Source organism: Calidris pugnax, unplaced genomic scaffold (assembly GCF_001431845.1).
Source record: "Calidris pugnax isolate Ruff unplaced genomic scaffold, ASM143184v1 scaffold255, whole genome shotgun sequence".
Classification (NCBI taxonomy): Eukaryota; Metazoa; Chordata; class Aves; order Charadriiformes; family Scolopacidae; genus Calidris; species Calidris pugnax.
The window spans coordinates 243,251-262,926 of NW_015091101.1; the positions used below are offsets into that span (position 1 = coordinate 243,251).

A 19,676-nucleotide genomic window follows, 5' to 3' on the forward strand; every position below is an offset into this window, starting at 1 on the left:
CCTTATACTGGAAATGCAGATGTGACTTGCAGTGAGTTGTGCTGGGAGAGCATCCCTGCCCCTGGGGAGCCAGAACCGGGAAATCAGAATTCCCTTTGTCCGTGCACATAACACGACTCCCAGGCACTCTTTCATCTGCACTGCCAGGCAGGAAGGAGAAGCAGAATTAGCCCCTCATTACAATAATGTTTCTCACACTTTCCCCAGCTACTCTCTGCAGGCCCCGCCGGGGCCCGGCCCCTCAGCCCCGAGCGCAGGCCCCGCGGCCCGGCCCCGCCGCCGCCGCCGCCATGGCGCTGAAGATGGTGAAGGGCAGCATCGACCGCATGTTTGATAAAAACCTGCAGGATCTGGTGCGCGGAATCCGCAACCACAAGGAGGATGAGGTGAGAGGAGCCGGTCCCCGCCGCCGCCGCCGAGGGAGGGGAGGGGGGGAGTCCCGGCCTGGGCTGGCTCCCCTCGTCCCTCCGTGCTGGCTGTCAGCCGCTTCCCGGCCGGGTCCCGCTCCTCCGGGGCGGGGGGAGCCGTCTCCAGCCCCTTCCCCGCGGGGGAGGCTGCCTCAGGCCCACAAGCCGCCGGGTGTCTCGGCCGGCCGGGAAAGGGGATGTTGTGTGGGGGAAGGTGGAAGCAGGAATCGGAAGGAGGAAGATGGCTCTGGGGTGTAGGCCCAAAGGGAGAGGCTGTGGGAGGACGAGAAGGCGTGAGGGGAAGGATGGGTTGAAGAGGGAGATGAGGGAGGGTCACGCTCAGTGCTCGCTTTCCCATTTATCATGGTATTGTGGTGTCGAGATCCCTGATACCTGCAGCAGGGAATTCCTTCCCATTGCAACTACCAGAGTCAACTCTATATTCTTCATCATGAAGCTGGTCTGCAGGAAAGCTGAGCTCAGTCATCATTCAGCTTCCAGGTTATCCATGTTGTGCACCTTCTGACTGAAATGTGTTTTCCTTGTTTCAAAACCTTTGTAGGCAGGAGGCAATCGGATGTGTTGAACTGTTATTCTCACTTGTATTGGAGGCACGTGATCAGGAAATTAGTAGAGGTGAAATAATTAGTCATCAGGAACGTGTTATGTGAGACTTTCTGCATTGAGGTGTCACATGTTAATTGGGGAGTAACGGACGCTAAGGATGTCATTTGTGTTCACCTTCAAGTAAGTAGTCGTGGCCTTAGAAGCTTTCTTAGGAATGGGCTAACAGTTATTCCTTGCTGGAATATCAGTGAGTAGCTGTGGAGTTAGTGGCTAAAAATATTTGTAGACTACAGTGTCTCTTCATAAGGGTACAGTATCCAAATGGTGTCAGCTATGAAAAGTATCTGGAAAAGTTGTAATTGTCTAACTAAATGAAATATTAATTTGGAAAACGACGATCTTCGTTACTGATGCTGTTGGACTTAAAACACAAAATACAACTTTCAAAGCCACTTGAATGTTCAAATGGCTTTTAAGGCTGTTGTGCACAGAACAAGGTGTTAGTGATGATACCTGGGAAACATATATTTTTATTTTAATCTACATGAAATATGTGGCTATTGGTTGGTGGCAGAGGAAGGTGGTGCTACTGTGAAGTGTGCAGTGCCCTGCAAAGCATGGGAAGCTGCAGGGAGAAGTGGAACCAGGATGTCTAAATGGACACTTAATGTATTCTCCTCAAAGCTGGAACAGGTGAACAGTAACTCTATGGAGCACTTCCCCATAGTGTGCTTAGGCCCGGTTTGTATGCTACACTGCTTCTGGTAAATATGCTTTATTCTTTTGTGCATAGGACAGAAAATGTTCCTTCAACTCTCAAACCTCTGAAGATCCCTCCGACGAAGGTCCAGGCTGGTCCAGGCCTTTGTGGCACCGGTGCTCTTTGAGGAGGATTGAACGTACCGTTCTCATTTCTGAAATAAATTTTGTGACAGCTCGTTTTCCAGGACTTCATATATATTCAGAGGGTAAAGAGCACAAGTGCAGTTAGAGTCAGGTTTAACGAGTTACTGAGCATCATAAGCAGTAACGAGTTTGTTCTGTGACAAGAAGTAGTTACGATGCCTTGGCTTTGATCTCCTTTAGAGTTAGGAAAAAATACTCCTCAGAGAGTTTTTGTAGAGGTGTGTGTACTTGAAGGAAGCTGTTATACAGGTATTATACACATGCTCTGGGATTCAGTGAGGTCAAAGCAAATGTGGGATCTCTTACAGTAAGTAGGAGGCTGATGTCAGTTACAGTGGTTGGACTTGTAGCTTGATAGTATTTTAAATGGTGGCAGCTCTTTGGTTTGAAAAGCAAGTTGAGAGGTTTTAAAGTAGATAACTGAAGGACAGTTCCTGTTTCTATCCTCATATGCATAGCAAAAATTAAACCCCAGATGTCAAGATGTGTTCAGCTGATCAGTAGACATCGCACTGATGAAAAGTATGTCTTCTGTAGAATAGACTTTTGAATCCTTCAGAGATTTTGCTTAATTACATAGAGTGGATGCAAACAGCACAGGACTGTTCCTGTTTCTAGATCAGCAAAGCAGAGAGGGCTGTAAAGCTTCTGCTATTACAATGCTGGGCGTTGATTCAGTGCTTCCCAGGCAATGGGCTTGGAGGTCTGCTAGCTTTCAAGTGATGTTGCAAAATCAGACTAGTATTTTTTAGAGGAAGTAACTGCACAAAATCTTCCTCTCTTCCCCACAGTGCTTCCATTGTTCATTGTATCTGTTAAATGTTGCTCCAGTGCTGAATATAGTTGTTCAACCACCGTTTGTGTGTCTCAAGATAACTGTCTAAGCTTAAGACGCACACTCTGTCCTGTACAGAAGAGCAAATTTGTTTAAAATAAGAGCATGCTTTGGTGGCAAGTCTAGGTGGTGTTGAGCTCAGCTCAACGAGAATTGCTCTGTGGAAAGGAGGTACAGTGGTTGTTAAATAGAAATGACATGGAAGGCATTGAAAGCATGATTATTGCTTTGACTTCTGATTTAGTTATGCTTTTTGCAGAAGGCTAATTTCTGTTGTATGTGTTGGTTCTTGTCTTTTGGAATTTAATCGTATGGAAATTCTGCCATCCCTTTTCCCCATCTTTTTGGGCAGCCTCTCCTGGTAGACAGGAGGTAGTAAGATTTATTCCTTTCCAGTTCCTCCACAGGTACCATCAGGAGCCCATATACGTGGTATTTCACTGATGCATGGGGGATGTGTTTAGTGCAGGATGTGCCGAATGGTCACCTCGGTTCAGACGTGGGTTCCTCAATACAGCTTTTTAGCAGCCCCAGCTGTGTTCTTCCTCAGTGGTTGTGTGTTCACCCTGTATTGCCAGGACTCTCAAGCTCACTCCCCAAGGCAAAATGAAGTGAAGCAAATGGAGTGCCATGAGCTCTTTACCGATATGTTTCAGGTGTCCTCCTCAGCTCAGTGAGGAAACAAGAGGGTACTGGAGGGAGCTTAGCTCCCATCCTTGGTGCAGAGTGCTTAATCACAGAATCTTCTAGGTTGGAAGGGACCTTCAAGATCATCTTGTCCAACCGTCAACCTCACTGACAAAAATAGACACCCACACAACAAACAAGGAGCATCATCACTAAACCAGACCTCCCAGCACTACATCAACCCCTCTTTTGAACACCTCCAGGGATGGGGCCTCAACCCCCTCCCTGGGCAGCCCATTCCAAGGGCTGAGAACCCTTTCAGTGAAAAAATTTTTCCTAATATCCAGCCTGAACCTCCCCTGGCGTAACTTGAGGCCATTTCCTCTCGTCCTGTCACCTGTGACTTGAGAAAAGAGACCGACCCCCACCTCTCTACACCCTCCTTTCAGGTAGTTGTAGAGAGCAGGCCTTTTTCATTTTAGTTTTTGGTCTGTATCCAAAGCTGACCCATTTATTTTGAGTTTCTAACACTGGAAGTGAAGTGATGGATATCCTTGAGAGGTGAGGGCCAGGAGTTAGTTAACAGTCACTTCTCTCTGCAGACACGCTCTGTCCATTTTCCAGTCTTCCGGGGAAAATTGGACCCGCATCATCCTTCTGCAAAGGAAAGGCTGCTGTGGAAGGAATGAGGTAGCGGAACAGCATTAGAACTTTCTCTGGTTTGACGTGCTGTGTTTGCTTTTCAAGGCTCTGTACAGATGCTCCAATCCCTGTGGTGTTTCCCTGTGCCAGCTCAAAGGCTGAGGGAAGGCCAAACCTGCCAGAAAAACGTTGATCCTATTCCATCCTCCCCGACCTTCACTTCATATCTCATTCTCTCTTTCCTTTGGAAGACAAATCTTCTTGCTAGTGAAAGCAGTGAGTCTTTCATCTGCGATTAGCTGGGTTTGTACCCTATGGAATAACTTCTCCCACTTTGTGCCTGCTTTTTATGGACGTGCTGCGACGCAGCTCATGGGGGGAGTGGTTGGTACCACGGGCTGTTAAAAGTAGAACGGATGTTTTTCCCAGATATTCCAAACTGAGAAATTATTTCTGTTTAAGGGTGTTCTCCTGACTGAGATAAAGGAAGGGGATAATCCTTTGATGCTGTTTGGCTCTTGCGCAGTGTTTTGCATTTGCAGTTAAGAAGTTTGTAGGTCCCAACAAGGAAGCTGCTGTCAGATGCCATGGTGAGACCTTCCTTCATAAATCTGAGATGACAGAATACCAGAAACAGAGATGTGGAATGAGTGGTGCTTTGTCCTGTTCAGACCCTCTGTTTCAAGTGCCTTTGATGGAGAAGGGGTTAAAAAAAAAGTCCTGTGTGAAATGTCTGCGCACTTCTCCTGTAACTTGAGAAAATTGCCTCCCTCTTCTTTCAGAAAATGTGCTGCCTCTATGCCAGGATGAGCACTTCATGGTTTTGGCAATCAATACTTGCAGGAAAAAGTGATTTTTAAAAAATTCACATTTTCTTGTGTGCAGTGTTCAGTGATAAGTATCTCATTGCTGCTTTGCCTTTGAGAAGTTGTTTTGTACAGAAGCAAGTTGGAGGAGCGAAAGGAGCAATTCGGTGTTTCTGACTGGAAAAAAAATAACAATCAATTTTGGTTGATAATATAATGCTAAAGGAGAGGCGTGTGGAGTGTCCGTGCTGTGAAATATGTATTTCTCTGCTCAGAAAGACCAGGCTTACATCAAACTGGCAGCGTGTTCTCACTTCTTAGTGACTGTTACCTAAGGACAGTGGACTTGTATTGTTAAAAAACACCTTTTCCCCTAAATAAAGGGGTGCTGCGCTCAACTGCGTGTTTCCAGGTACTTCTTTGACACATTTTCTGATGGCCTTGGGAGTTTTGAGGAATCTTTAAACATCTTTTGGGCGCAGGCTGTCATCAACGAGGCTGAAAACCGTCTAGTGCTGTGCTCTCCTGACAGCTTGGCCTCTGGCCACTCTGGAGTGTCAGTATCTAACGGGAAAGGATGTGGAGTGGAATTTTTGAGGAATGCTTAAAAATCTTGTTGGTGCCCCAGGCTGGGGAAGCAGCCCGAGCGCTGGGCAGCGTGCGGTGCAGCTCGTTGCTGACAGCCAGCTCTTTGAGTCGCTGACGCTCCGTCGCTTACAGCTTGTCATATGTGTGTTAATATCTTTGAAGGGAGCTCATTATTCCACCCACTTTGGAGTGGCTCTGGAGTTGCTATTGTTAATTCTTTTGAGCGTGTGAATCGCTGGAAAAGACAAAGTGGGGAAACAGCAACAATACACAGAAGAGGGTTGGGTAAGGACCTCGCAGCAATTGATACCGAAGCAGAGCAGGAGTGGCCTCCGAGGTGACAAGGCCCAGAGTAAGAGTGTCCCTGCTCTACCTGCTGTGTCACGGAAAATGAAGGGCCTGGAGCCAAGCCCTGGGCTTTTTCTTGTGTGATTACAAGCACAGAGCAGCTGAGGCTTTGCATTAGTGCTGCCTTTCATTAGCTTCTTGCTTTCTCCTGTGTTAAATATTACTTAATTGACTGTGGCATAAGTGGGGCTAATACCTTTGTTCCCAGTCCAGATCCTCTCGTAGCCATCTCTTCCAAGGGTTTGAAACGCTCCAGACACGTCCCTTTCTCAATCCTGTAAGTGAAAATTCTGCCCAGGCAGGTTCAGGGGAGAGGAAGAGCTTTCTGGTACCTTGTCCTGAGAAATGGAGTGGTCCATACACTGCACCTTTTGCGAGGCTGGTAGGAGAACACAGAATCAACAATCTAGAAGAATCAACATAGAAAAAAGATAACTACATTTCTGCACCGAGGTCATCTTCAGAGAGCTGATTTTTTGATGCTTCTCTCTTTGTCCCAGTGCTGAGTGCAGAATGTGGGGCCTTTTGTGATTTCCTCTAACGTCGTCAGTGTCCACAAAAGTGACTGAGAAAACCTCTTCCTCTGCCGTGTGGGTTAGTGAATATATTTGGGTGTATAAAGAGTACCTTTGGGTTTTTCACTCAGAAGTTTTCATTGGTAGCGTGTCCCGTTCCTGGTGGGATGTGAAGAGCAGCAAGGGAAGCATTGAACGACGTGCATCGGAAAGACCGAGTCATGGGACCACTTACAAAGAGGCATTTGTGTTCCTTAGGTTATTAAAAAAAATAAAATCTGATCATTCATGCTGAAAAATAGAAATGCTTCATAATCTACAGGGGAGGCCGCTTAAATCAAGGTGGCAGGAAGTATAAAAATATATGTGTAAGATGCACAAAAAACTATGGTTAGTGGCAGTGTTAGTAGCGTCAAGTGCTTTTTTAAACAGGAAACATACGTAAGGAATAACTGACCGTACTTCTGAGTCCTGTTGGATTCTGAAGTATAACTGAGCAGGGAAAAATGTAGGTTCATACTGATTCATATTACCCTACCATGTGGTAGACCTCATGGTTGAGGGCTAGATTTTATATTTGCTCTTTCCTTTTTATTGTTGTTTCTTTTATGACCTAGATGTTCAAACCTGTTGGCTTTCACTGAGAGGTGGGGATGTTAAAAGCTGTGTAGGGGGAAGGAGGTATCGATGTGGGTGTGTTGGAGCTGCCTTCCAATGGGCTCCATCTTCACAGCAAACTGAACTGCATCAAATCTCTCACTGCCCCTACTGCCGTGTGGTGGCCTCAGGGAGTGGACGTTTGTTTAGAGCCAGTGGTGTGATTGTACAGCAGGGAGTAGGTGAACAAATTTACTTTAATTACATAAATATTTGTACTGAATTAAAGAAGTCAGCGATGGCCACGAACCATCTTTTTCTTCATAGTCCTTCTTACCTTTCCGTAACTGAGCAACCTTCATAGCTTTGTCTAAATCAGTGTTCCATCTTTGTAATGTTTTCAGTGGTACATGTTTATATAGTATTAATACATCATTAAGCATCGTTTTTATTGTGATGGTTCCCTCTGAACTAATTCCAGTCAGCTGAGTCTTGGAGACAACAGCTACTTTAGTTCCTTAGAAGGAAGGGATGATTTCCCATACGTACAACACAGCACGTGCTGCAGCGGCGCCTGCTTTTATCAAAGCCTGAAATTATGCACAGAAGTGTGTCTGGAACTAGCAAATTGAAAAATCTACTGTGAGAGTACTTGCATAGCTTTTTTGCATAGTTATATAAAAACACAATTTTGAGTGCATCTCGCGTTTGAGGGGATCAGCATTTTTATCTGACACATCTTTCTGGTCTTAAAAGTTGCCTGCTCAGGTATGATTTATCACAGGCCCCTGAGGATTGTTTAATTGCTGTGCAATTAAATTAACAAATATTGCCATCGGGCTGGAGACATGTGTGTGTTAAGGGACTGATCAGCCTGGAGATATACTCTGACACATGTCTAAAGTCTTGCTTACTGGGTTGGGTTGGAATGGGTTGGGTTTTGCTACCTAATACCCACTGAATTGTTGGCGTCTCGGCCTGGGGAGGAGGACCAGGATGGCGTCCATAGCTCCAGCTTCCCACGTAGGTGCTGTTTCATGGGAAATGCTTCATTTCTCTTTGGGTAAACCATGGAATGATGCTGTCCTTGGGAGGGGGCAGGAACACCTTGGTGCCAGAGAGATGCCACGGTGCTCGGGGGGTCTGGGGCAGCCTTGGCTTGTCACTGCCTTGGAGTCACTTCAGATGGGCAACGGAGACTCTGCTTCTTCTCTGAAATCCAGTCCTTCTCTGTTACATACCTGTTCAGAAGAGTGTATGTGTGTTTCTACAGTGCCTGTGCTGGTTTGGCGTTGTTTAGTGGCTCCTATGAAACTCATGGGTGTACAGTGCTTGCTTAGCATCTCTTTGAATTTCCAAAATAAGCTTCAAAGGTTTGTATTGGTTTATAGAATCACAGAATTGTACAATTGCCTTGGTTGGAAGGGACCTTTCAGGTCATCGAGTTCCAACCATCAACCTAACACTGACAAAAAGCATCGCCGAACCGTATCTGTTATGAATCAGTTTAGGATAGATAAATGCATCGTGCCAAATTTCGGCCAGAATGTATAATTTCAGTAAACATTAAGAAAAGGCAAAAGTGCAAATTGACTTTTCATGTCCCTCCATTGGTGTTATTTGGCCAAGGAGTCTGGCATCATGTTTCTAATAAATAACATAGAAGAAAACTGCTGGAGATGAAATGGCAAAGGTTCCCCTTCACGGCTCCAGAGTTCATCACTGAGAACAGTACGTTGGTCTGGGATTTCAAGGAACCTACCAGAGGAGTGTATAAATCCCTGGAAAGCTGGGTAGGAAACTGAGACATGTTCCAACGCGCCTGGCCGGGCTGTTCATCAGCAGCTGAGTGAAAGATAAGTTCAGCTTTTCAAAATGCCTTTCAAGTCCTAACATGTTTTCTGAGCTCTTTATTGTACCTGACCAACCCCCTGCACCATGTTATTTTGGCTGCCGCAAAACTGCTTAAATGAATGCTTTGTGATTTCTCAGTTATTGCTTTTATTCTGCTATGGGTTTATCTGCCCTGCTTGGTTTATGGCTTTAGTGGAGTTCATTGTGAGACAGCACGTGCCTCAGAATTCTCTTTATATTCAGCCACGGAGTAGTCCTAACGAAGGATCTTCTTACTTATCACAAATAGCTTTTGCTACAGTTTTTAAGTAGTATGTTATTTTTAGTTACATACAGCAGAAGTTAAGATCTCCTGTGCTTAGTGCTGTGCAGAAAGCAGCACATCTCACCTTTTTATTTTTTATTTCTTGGCTCTTCAGTTGATTTATTCTATGTTGTCCTGATACGATGCTTGTGTTTCAGGTCCTGTAGTCAATTATAGGTGTATAAATTCTACTTGACTTGTTCAGTGGTGGTTTTTGACATGAAGTACTGCTTTTGAGGTATTTCTTTCCAGTCTTGTTCCTAAGCAGGGAGGTGGCAGCCGACGTGCCCTGTGCTTGGAACAGCATCTGCTGCCCGAGGCACAAACAAATTCCAAAGTTGCTTCACCTCCACGGGGTGCCTGTGGTGTAACTCCATTTGCTCTTAACCATGGTGGCCATTGCACAGGGCTCGCATTCCCCAGGTAGTATTTCTTAACATCATCCAAAAAAAAAAAAAAATTTTAAAAAAAGAAAAGGGAGGGGCTGTTGCTGCTGTTTTTCTGGAAGCTGGAGCAGAGACATCTTCCTCTCATGTGAGCTCATCATGTGCTCGCGCTCAACATGATTCCACGGAGTTAATGGCAGGCATGTCTTAAAGTGCTACAGAAAAGATAAGCCCTACAGTGCTTAAAACAAAAGAAATATCTTATTTTGTGCTTATTTCAGTTCCCTTTTTTTTTTCTGTTGTGGAATGATGTAGTTATGTTTTTATATCAGATCATACCTTGCTCCTTGTAGCATTCACTGTTAATCATCCTTTCCTTAAACCACTGTATTTACCCCTCAAAGTGCCAGAGATGTAGGGACTGGTTTAGACTGAACATTAGGAAGGAATTTTTCACAGAAAGAGTGGTCGGGCATTGGAACAGGCTGCCCAGGGAGGGGGTTGAGTCCCCATCCCTGGCTGTGTTTAAGGGATGTTTAGATGCAGTGCTGAGGGACATGGTGTAGGGGAGGACTTTGTAGAGTAGGGGAGATGGTTGGACTCGATGATCCCAAGGATCTCTTCCAACCTGGATGATTCTATGATTCTATGACTAATGTTCTCTGACATTTTGCTGTTTCATCTGGGTGGAAATCATTCAGCTGTTGCAGTGAGGGATGGGTTTGAATCTCACAGCAGACCCAGTGACCGAGGCTGGATCCTGAGGACTTTGGTGGAGGATTCTCTGTGTTTGGTGTTGGACCGTAACCCTCAGTGGCAAGAGTTGGAGTTCTCTTGGCTTCAGAAGATGGTACATGGTCAAGATAGGAGTAGGCTTCTTTAAGGCTATTGGAAATGAATAGCTTTCAGGATTAAATATAATGTTAAGGTTCTGCAGTAATATCTGTTCTAATCATTAAGGACTTCTCATCTGTCACTGAAAGCATTGCAGTCACATTTCCTGAGAACGTCACTGTTGTTCAGTTAGATCAGGGATTTTTTCAGCTTCATTCACATATTGCTTGGAAAAAAAAACAGCAGAGTCACATTTCCTGAGAACGTCACTGTTGTTCAGTTAGATCAGGGATTTTTTCAGCTTCATTCACATATTGCTTGGAAAAAAAAAAAAAACTAGTCTTTTGTGAACCTCTCTGAAATTGTCAGCAAACCCCAAGTTTGGAATAAAGTTTTAACGTTTTTCAAAGTTAATTCAAAAAACCTGGCTTGGGAGGTGAGAAATCCTATAAACTGGTATCTTGGCTCCTTACCATGACCCACTTTCTCTTTCTTCCCTCCCTCTGGTTCAGAGGGGTTCTCTCTTTGATTCGTGACACCTTCATTCTTACTTTAACCGCTCACAGTAGCTTAAATGCATGTATTTTCTGGGTGAGGTCTTGGAATTCTTGAGGAATTTGGGCTGATTTTAAAAATTGGCTTGTGTATTTTGTTAATGGGTATAAAATGCTTACTGCATTGGCTTGGCGGAGTACATTAAGGGAAGGCAGTTGTGACTGTGCTGTATTCACAGCTTTGTGGAGTAATTCTGTTAACATCTGCAGGCTTTCCTTGGGTTCTAACTGTGCTGCTCTGCAGGTGGTTCTGTCATATCTTTCTGGAGAAAGCAATCACCTGTACAGCAAAGGGCTACGGAGATGGGGAGGGGACTAGAACATCTCTCTGATGAGGAAAGGCTGAGGGACTTGGGTCTTAGTCTGGAGAAGAGAAGGCTGAGGGGGGATCTGATCAATGCTTATAAATACTTAAGGGATGGGTGTCAGGAGGATGGGGCCAGTCTTTTTTCAGTGGTGCCCAGGGACAGGACAAGAGGAAATAGGCACAAAGTTGAACATAAGAAGGTCCACCTAAACATGAGGAGGAACTTCTTTCCTGTGAGGGTGGCAGAGCCCTGGCAGAGGCTGCCCAGGGAGGTGGTGGAGTCTCCTTCTCTGGAGACATTCAAACCCACCTGGACACGTTCCTGTGGGACCTGCTCTGGGTGACCTGCTCTGGCAGGGGGTTGGAGGAGATGATCTCCAGAGGTCCCTTCCAACTCCGTATCATTTTGTAATTCTGTGAGTGGTTGCTACAGCATTTCACTAAGGGCTTGGGAAGATTGCTACAGCATTTCACTAAGGGCTTGGGAAGGCTCTTTTCCCACTTGGCAGCTGATCAGGAATCAAATAGCCCCTCTCAGCTCTGTTCCTGGGGTTACCGTATGCCCAGCAGCTTGGCTGGGGTTGCCTTCCTTCCGAGGGGCTTCTCACCCTTAATGGCTCCACTTGTTCTCCGGGGCTGAAAGGCTGCCTTGTAATCGCCTTGCTCCCTCAAAGCAGCCTGGCTGCAAACATCCAAAGGTCTGTATAAATATTGTGACTTTAGAAGTGCTCCTCAGTTGACTGGCCAAAAATATGGGAGCAATTGAGTAGCATCCCGGGAAGACTTCAAATAAGACTGCCGCAGAATTAATAGTTAAGAAATATATTGATATAATGAATATTGTGAGCATAAATGAACTCTGAAGTATTTTCCTTTTGCTTCCTTCCCTTATGGGATCTCAAAAGCATTTAAGGAAGAACTGAGCTAGTTATATCCTGGGAAGTACTTATTTTTAATTACCAAACTAGGCAATTGCTATATTAGAAGGATTTATGCAAAAACTATCAGTAAATCAATGCTGGGAAAAGTACCTAGATTTTGTCCTGGCTTAGTATGTAGATTTTATTTTTTTTCCTGCAAATATTTAGGCCATGCTGAGTGACTACCATTATTTCTTCATTGCATCGAGTGATGGTTCTCCCATTCACTGCTTAGTGTGGCTCCATGGAAGAGCTCTTTGGGGCAGCCACCAGCTCTGCCCCAGCAGGAGAGGCCGGGGGGTTCCAGTAGCCCCAGCAGGAGAGGCCAGGGGGTTCCAGTAGCCAGTTAAAGGGGGAGACTGGATAAATCAGTTTTCTTCATATTGCACGTTCATGACAGTGCTACTCCCCAGGGATTAACAAAAAGTTAATACCTGCTGATCCCTTAAAGCTTTCTATATATAGGGGCTTTCATTCCTTGTAGTCTTTTGGGATTTGAAGTACAGCTGTTTTGGAAGGACTTCTTTCTGCTCTTCAAAATCCCTTCTTTTAGTTTCAGACCTGATTCAGAGTTCTGTAATGGACTTTTCCAAAAGTCACTGGTTACGTTTGGCTGGGAGACAGGCTGCTGGGGCCATGGAGTGTGACCAGTGACTTGGGAACCTGTACTGGGCTGTATGTCATTGGACTTTTCTGCTCTCATTTATTTTTATTTTCCCCTCCTGGTCACACAGTGGTTTGCGTACAACTCCCAAGATATTTCCAGGAAACTTAGGCTAATTTTTAAATAGTTTTGGGATAGGTGCTATGGGAAATGACAATAGTGCCTTCTGGTTATAGACATAAAGACTGAGAAGCTGGGTGTTGGTGTCCTGCACCCGGAGCCGGTGCTGCCCAAGCTGCAGCAATGAGATACACATGGAGGATTCTGTGACGCTGCTCCAGCATCCTCTTATGTGGGCATAAAATATTCAAGGCTGGGTACAATGTATTTGTAGATCAGTTGCATGTTGTAGAAGTCCTTCTTTCAGCATCTCTGATGAAGTGTGTATTTCCTACTCTCAGAATTTATTTATTTTTTTAGTTTAAACTCAAGAGTTTAAACTTCCCAGGGGAGTTGTCTGGACCTGAACCACTCTCAGGTGATGGGTTTAGAATCTCAAATCTTCTAGTTCCTGGGAGAAGTCACCCAGACTCTGCACTTGAAGGGTTTGGGGGCAATACCCTCTCCAGTTTTGGCACACATGATCCACTCGCCCATATCCAGGAGGACAGATGGGTATCTCTGTAGAGGAAAGAGTTGATTGTTGTTAAGCAATCCCTCCCTTAACGTGAGAATTCCCATTGCAAGGACAGTATTTCTACCCCAAATACAGGCATTTAGGAATATTGTAAATTTGTTTAAGTAAATTAATTTGCCAGCTTCCTCTTGTCAGACTGACTGAGCTCCGTTCCGTGGGAGCAGGGCTGGTGTCTGAGGGACCTCAGGAGGCTGTTGGACAAGGAGCTCTGTCAAGGTCGACAAAGACTTTCACTAAAAGTTTCAAAATTAACAAATGTGGTTCCACCCCAGCTTACCCATACCAGGGAGGAGCTGGTTTTTATCCCTCTGTAACTGCAAGGTTTGAGAGAAAAACCAAATCACTGTGCTTCTGCAGAAGCTGTGAAACCAGGGACGCTGCTGCTCCCCTGAATTGTGTGTGTTCACCTTGTGTCCCGGTGCTGGATTCTAATTCTGGTGCTGCCAGACTCGAAGTGACAACAGTGTGAATTGTCACTACGTGACTGCTCCTTGGGGTATGAAGTCCCTGCATTAAAATTCAGTTGCTGCCTTTCCTCACCTGGATCATTGCAGGGTCTCTGCTCTACAAACCTTGTACAATTTTTTTATTATCACCTGCTATTTATTAAAAATAACATTCTCTGCTTCCAGAGGTAAACTTTTATGTGTTGAAACGCTCTAGGATATTGCAAAAGACCAAAGAATGGCTGGGATAATAAACAAAATTTAGTGTCAAGGGGAGAAATGTTAATTAAAGGCAGGCCAGTAGACTTCTAGATTAAAATTCTGCCTGAATACCACTACCTTCCACCAAAAAGATATTTTCACTTTGGAACTGGTTAATCTGTTTCTGACCTGGTTCCTCTGGCTGTTGATGTATTATAGACTTCTAGATTGAAAATATCTTTTTGGTGGAAGGTAGTGGTTTTCAGGCAGAATTTTGCTTTGGAACTGGTTAATCTGTTTCTGACCTGGTTCCTCTGGCTGTTGATGTATTTTTATGGAATGTGAAATGCCCTGGTGTGTGTGTGGCTTTATGAAGAGAGATTATTTCTCCCTGCATTTAAATTTTCATGATTTCTGTAGCAGATACCTTCAGTACTTAAATCATAATTAATTGTGAACTGAAAGAATCTCTGACTGAGCTAAGCCTACTTCTAAAGGGAAATCTGTCCAGATATTTTTAAATCCTGCATTTGCCACATCCCTCCCACAGGCAGAGACGTGATTGTTTGGAAAGAAATGAAGGACCAATATTTAAATGTAAACATTGTGGTGTTTGGCTCTCTGAATTACCGAGAAATTCATAACAAATAACTGTGGCTCATCAAAATGTGTAGATGGGGAGATGGCCCTCGGGGAGGGGGTGTCCTTGCTTGGGGGGGTGACAGGGGTCACCGGTCCCCTATGAGACTGTGCTGCAGTGCCATCCCTGTACAGCCTGCCCAAAAGTGGAGTAACTCAATGGGATTTTCATCAGTCATCTTAAATTTGTGGGCTTTTAATGGTGTTTGACACGGTTTTTCTCTAGTGAGGTGATGAGTGGGTGATCTCTGGCTTCCCAGCATGGTGACCAGTGTATGTTCTGGGAACGGTGGAGCCCAGGTTCTGTTCAGACCTTTGGATGCTCAATTTCCACCCAATGTGCTGGAAATCTCCAGACTGGTAAATAAGCATAATTTTTATTTGTTTGTTTTCCTCAGGCGAAATACATCTCCCAGTGCATCGATGAGATCAAGCAGGAGCTGAAGCAGGACAACATTGCCGTGAAAGCAAACGCAGTCTGCAAACTTACATATGTAAGTGTCGTGCTGGGATCCCACATCATCACAGCTTTATTTTTTTTTATTTCTTTCTTGCTGACTGGGAGCTGGTTTTCAGCCTGAATTCCTGCTTTTCTTAGACTCTCGTAAGCGCAGGCTGCGGGTGAAAACGCTTCCACCCGCGTCTGACGTCAGAGGCTGCATGTTCCCCTTATATTCATTCTGCTGGCACTAGTATTGGTACGATTTTATTTTACTGAGATAGGTCAGGAAGCTAATCTGATTTAAAACTTTAAAAAGTTGTTTTCCACTGGATTGTTTCTTATCACGCAGTTGTGCGAGCCCTTGAAACTGGTGTTTGTTTCTCTTTGCCCAGTCCTTTGTTGAGAAGGAGAGGAGGGAAATACTGTTAAAGAATGATTTTTGTGGTTCTCTTCTGGGTTTTATTTAAAAAAAAAAAATCTAGGAAAAACCCTTCACAATGATGCTTACATGTAGTACCTGGAATTAATTGAAACTATTTAAAACTTGTTTCCAGTGGAACTTTAAGACTTTTTCACTTACTGCGAGTGGTGTAGAATGTAACATTATTTGTAAACATGAGATGTTTTACTGCATTATTTTTGGACTCTTGTTACAGCTTCAATTTTGTGAGGTATGTTGACCTATTTTCTTGAGTCTCTTATTTGTCGTCTTGGCTTCTCTGCTCACAGTTACAGATGCTGGGCTACGACATCAGCTGGGCTGCTTTCAACATTATTGAAGTCATGAGTGCGTCCAAGTTTACATTCAAAGTGAGTTCTCTGTGTGACTACGGCTGTACCAGGCAGGCAGCCTCAGTGCTCTGTTTACTCAGTGCATCGGTACATTGTCTTTTAGAGTGCTTTCTTCATAGAATCATAGGATTGTCCGGGTTGGAAGGGACCTTTACTACAGCTGTACCAGGCAGGCAGCTCCAGTGCTGTGTTTACTCAGTGCATCGGTACATCGCCTTTTAGTGTGCTTTCTTCATAGAATCATAGAATTGTCCAGGTTGGAAAGGACCTTTCAGATCATCCAGTCCAACCACCAACCTGACTCTGATAAAAACCATCACTAACCCATGTCTCTAAGCACTATGTCATCCCGGCTTTTTAAATCCCTCCAGGGATGGTGCCTCAACCCCTTCCCTGGGCAGCACATTCCAAGGCTTCATAACCCTTTCAGTGGAAAAATTGTTCCCAATCTCCAATCTGAACCTCCCCTGGTGCAACTTGAGGCCATTTCTTCTTGTCCTATCCCATGTTCCTTGGGAGAAGAGACCGACCCCCCCTGGCTACACCCTCCTTTCAGGGAGTTGGAGAGAGTGAGAAGGTCTCCCCTCAGCCTCCTTTTCTCCAGGCTGAACACCCCCAGCTCCCTCAGCCTCTCCTCACAAGACTTGTGCTCCAGACCCCTCACCAGCTCCATGTCCCTTCTCTGGACCCGCTCCAGCCCCTCAATGTCTTTTTTGTGGGAAGGGGCCCAAAACTGGACACAGCCCTTGAGTTGGGGCCTCACCAGCCCCCAGTACAGGGGGATGATCACCCTCCCGAGTCCTACTCCCCACGCTGTTCCTGACACAGGCCAGGATGCTGTTGGCCTTCTTGGCCACCTGGGCACACTGCTGGCTCCTGTTCAGCCCACAGGCCACCAACACCCCCAGGTCCTTTTCTGCCAGGCAGCTCCAGCCACTCTGCCCCCAGCCTGGAGCATCCATGGGGCTGGTGTGACCCAAGGGCAGGACCCGGCACTTGGCCTTGTTGAACCTCATCCCGTTGGTCTCGGCCCATCCATCCAGCCTGTCCAGATCCCTCTGCAAAGCTTTTCCACCCTCCAGCAGATCCACAGTCCCACCCAAATTGGTGTCGTCTGTGAACTTACTGAGGGTGCACTCAGTCCCCTTGAGTGCACTCAGTTCTCTTGTCCAGATCATGAATAAAGATGTTAAAGAGGACAGGTCCCAGTACCGAGCCCTGGGGGACGCTGCTCGTGACTGGCTGCCAACTGGATTTTACTCCATTCACCATGTCCCAATACCAAGCCTTGGGGGACACTGCTCGTGACAGGCTGCCAACTGGATTTTACTCCATTCACCACAGTGCAGAAAGGAAGTAGATTGTATTTGTTTCTAGTATATGGATAATTCTTGACCTGCCAGTAATAGGCTTTTTTTTCCAGATATCCTTTTTTTTTTTTCATAAAAGATATCATGGCTGTTTTTTATGTGAAGACCACCTAGGATTCCTAGATATCCTTTTTTTTTTCCATAAAAGATATGATGGCTGTTTTTATGTGAAGACCACCTAGGATTCCTAGTAGAAGGCATATTTTGTTTTGTAATAGCTTGATAATTTTTCTTGAAAGGTTTTGTTCATGCTTTGTGTTGCAGACCATTTTCACCAAAGGGGGTGGAATGTTACTTTGTAAAGAAGAGTTTCCAAATTAGGCTTTAGTACCTGAAAGTCAGGTGTCAACACAGACAAAATAAATGTAATAGGCTCCATTTCTCCTACTGACCATCCTACCTTATTTCTACATGTTTGTGGTCATTGAACCTGTATGTTATAATAAAGTAGAGAAGGTGAAGCTAGTTTTATTATCTTTAAGATAGATCTATTATCTCTAGAGATGTTATTTCTCTGAGATTCTTTCCTGATAAAACCCCCCTTTTCTAGAGGACCCTGTCATGCCTCTTCTGTTGGGAAACCACCTGCTTAATTGTTCATCTTTTTAATATTGCTTATGAAGCTGCCAGTTGTTGTTCATCTAAACATTGTCTAAAATGACTTAATTTTTTCCCCTCTTTGCCTCTTTCCAGCGCATCGGTTACCTAGCTGCCTCTCAGTGCTTTCACGAAGGGACTGATGTAATTATGTTGACTACTAATCAGATCCGAAAGGTAAACTTTCTACTTCAATTCTTAATTTTTTTTCTCACACTGTCTCCCCACTTGGATTTTCAAATCTGTACGAAGTATTTATCTTTTAGGAATATAAAGGTGTTTAAGTAGAATTCTACTTACTTGGTTTAGAGTCTGCTCTCATTCCACAAGCTGAAGGATTAATTAAATACTGAGGATCTGCCCTTGGGCTTCCCTTGTGCTGTCTCATATCAGCTCTGTTTGGCACAGGGAAAGGTGACAACAGTGACCTTTGTTAATGTTACTGGTCTCTTAGCCTGCCCTTATAAGAATGTAATGGGTAAGAAAAATGTCCCTGTTTCTGAAGGAAAATGAGCAGTCACCTGGCTCCACAAAATTCCTACTTGTGAAAGCCCGTTTTCTTCTGGTAATAAGGGGTTTGGACTTTGGCCTAATTGTGTGTGAAAAATGGTGAAGAGTCTCTGCGAGGCTGTGGTCTGTATTAATGGTCTGAAGTGTGTTATGTTCATTTTCATAGAGCTTTAGCACTTGATTTTTTCAGAGTTACTGGGTTGCAGCATTACTTTCCTATTCTTCAGACTACAGATACAGTTTTAAAGCTCTTAAGTTCAATGTTTTTTAAAGTATCACTGCCTTAAACCTTGACTAGTCCAGTACAAGATGTGCCTACATTTTTCCCATCTAAGTAGCTAAATTTTTATTTCCTTAAAAAAGATCAGTGGGATGTGATCCAGTATCTCTTCTGAAGACTTACTGCTTTTGCCTTTATCTCTTAAATTGTTCTGCTCTGACAAGTGCATATTTTTAATAATGTCCATCCATTTTCTTTACTGTGGAGACTTTACTGAATTTCAATTGCTTACTGGGCTACGCCTTCCTCCTTATGCCTGAGTTTTTACTTAAGAGCCATTTTTCCCATCTAAGTAGCTGAACTTTTTATTTCCTTAAAAAAGATCAGTGGGATGTGATCCAGTATCTCTCCTGAAGACTTACTGCTTTTACCTTTATCTCTTAAACTGTTCTGCTCTGACAAGTGCATATTTTTAATAATGTCCATCCATTTTCTTTACTGTGGAGACTTTACTGTACTGAATTTCAATTGCTTACTGGGCTATGCCTTCCTTCTTATGCCTGAGTTTTTACTTAAGAGCATCTAATTTCAATTGCTTACTGGGCTACGCCTTCCTCCTTATGCCTGAGTTTTTACTTAAGAGCATCTTTATTTATGCCTTTTCGTGTTTCATTGATCTAGCAACTAGTCAGTTCTCAAAGCCAGAACAAATTGCCAAGTTTTGTTGTTCCTTAAGAAGTAGATTTCATTATTCTTAAAGTAGAGTCTAATTTTCCTGCAAAAGGTTTTAAAATGAGGAAGAAATGGCTGGGAACCCTGAGGGCCTGATGGTGTTGAGGTCTCCTAAAGCAGCCCCCGTGGCCCTGTGAATGTGAAGGGTTAATTCTGTGCCATTCACTTCCTATTCTTATTTCCTAATAACTAATAACCTAAGGATTGATCCTGTGTTGCTCTGTATTCAGTGAGGTCTGGGTTTATAACCTATATCCAACATATTCAGATATAAATATTAATATTGTTAAGAGTATGAAGCTTGGAAAAAACTGAAAGAGTTTGTAGGATGCTGACTACAAATAAGTCCAAAGAATCTTGACCGATAAAATGTATTCTGCACTCTGGCTTGTGTTTTGTCCTTATGGACTGAAAATTACGGTGGGGGCA

At 44.3% G+C, this 19,676-nt stretch overlaps 1 protein-coding gene across 2 annotated transcripts in view; it reads left to right on the forward strand.

The window, feature by feature from the left end:
- Positions 1–233: 233 nt before the first annotated feature.
- Positions 234–19,676, forward strand: part of AP3D1 (adaptor-related protein complex 3, delta 1 subunit) — a 50,100-nt gene continuing 30,657 nt past the window's right edge. For both annotated transcript variants that reach the window (XM_014957968.1, XM_014957969.1), the window contains exons 1-4: positions 234–386; positions 14,983–15,078; positions 15,756–15,836; positions 17,882–17,962. In XM_014957968.1, coding sequence (XP_014813454.1) covers positions 291–386; positions 14,983–15,078; positions 15,756–15,836; positions 17,882–17,962 — 354 coding nt within the window. In that variant the 5' untranslated portion in view covers positions 234–290. The remainder of the gene's footprint in view (positions 387–14,982; positions 15,079–15,755; positions 15,837–17,881; positions 17,963–19,676) is intronic.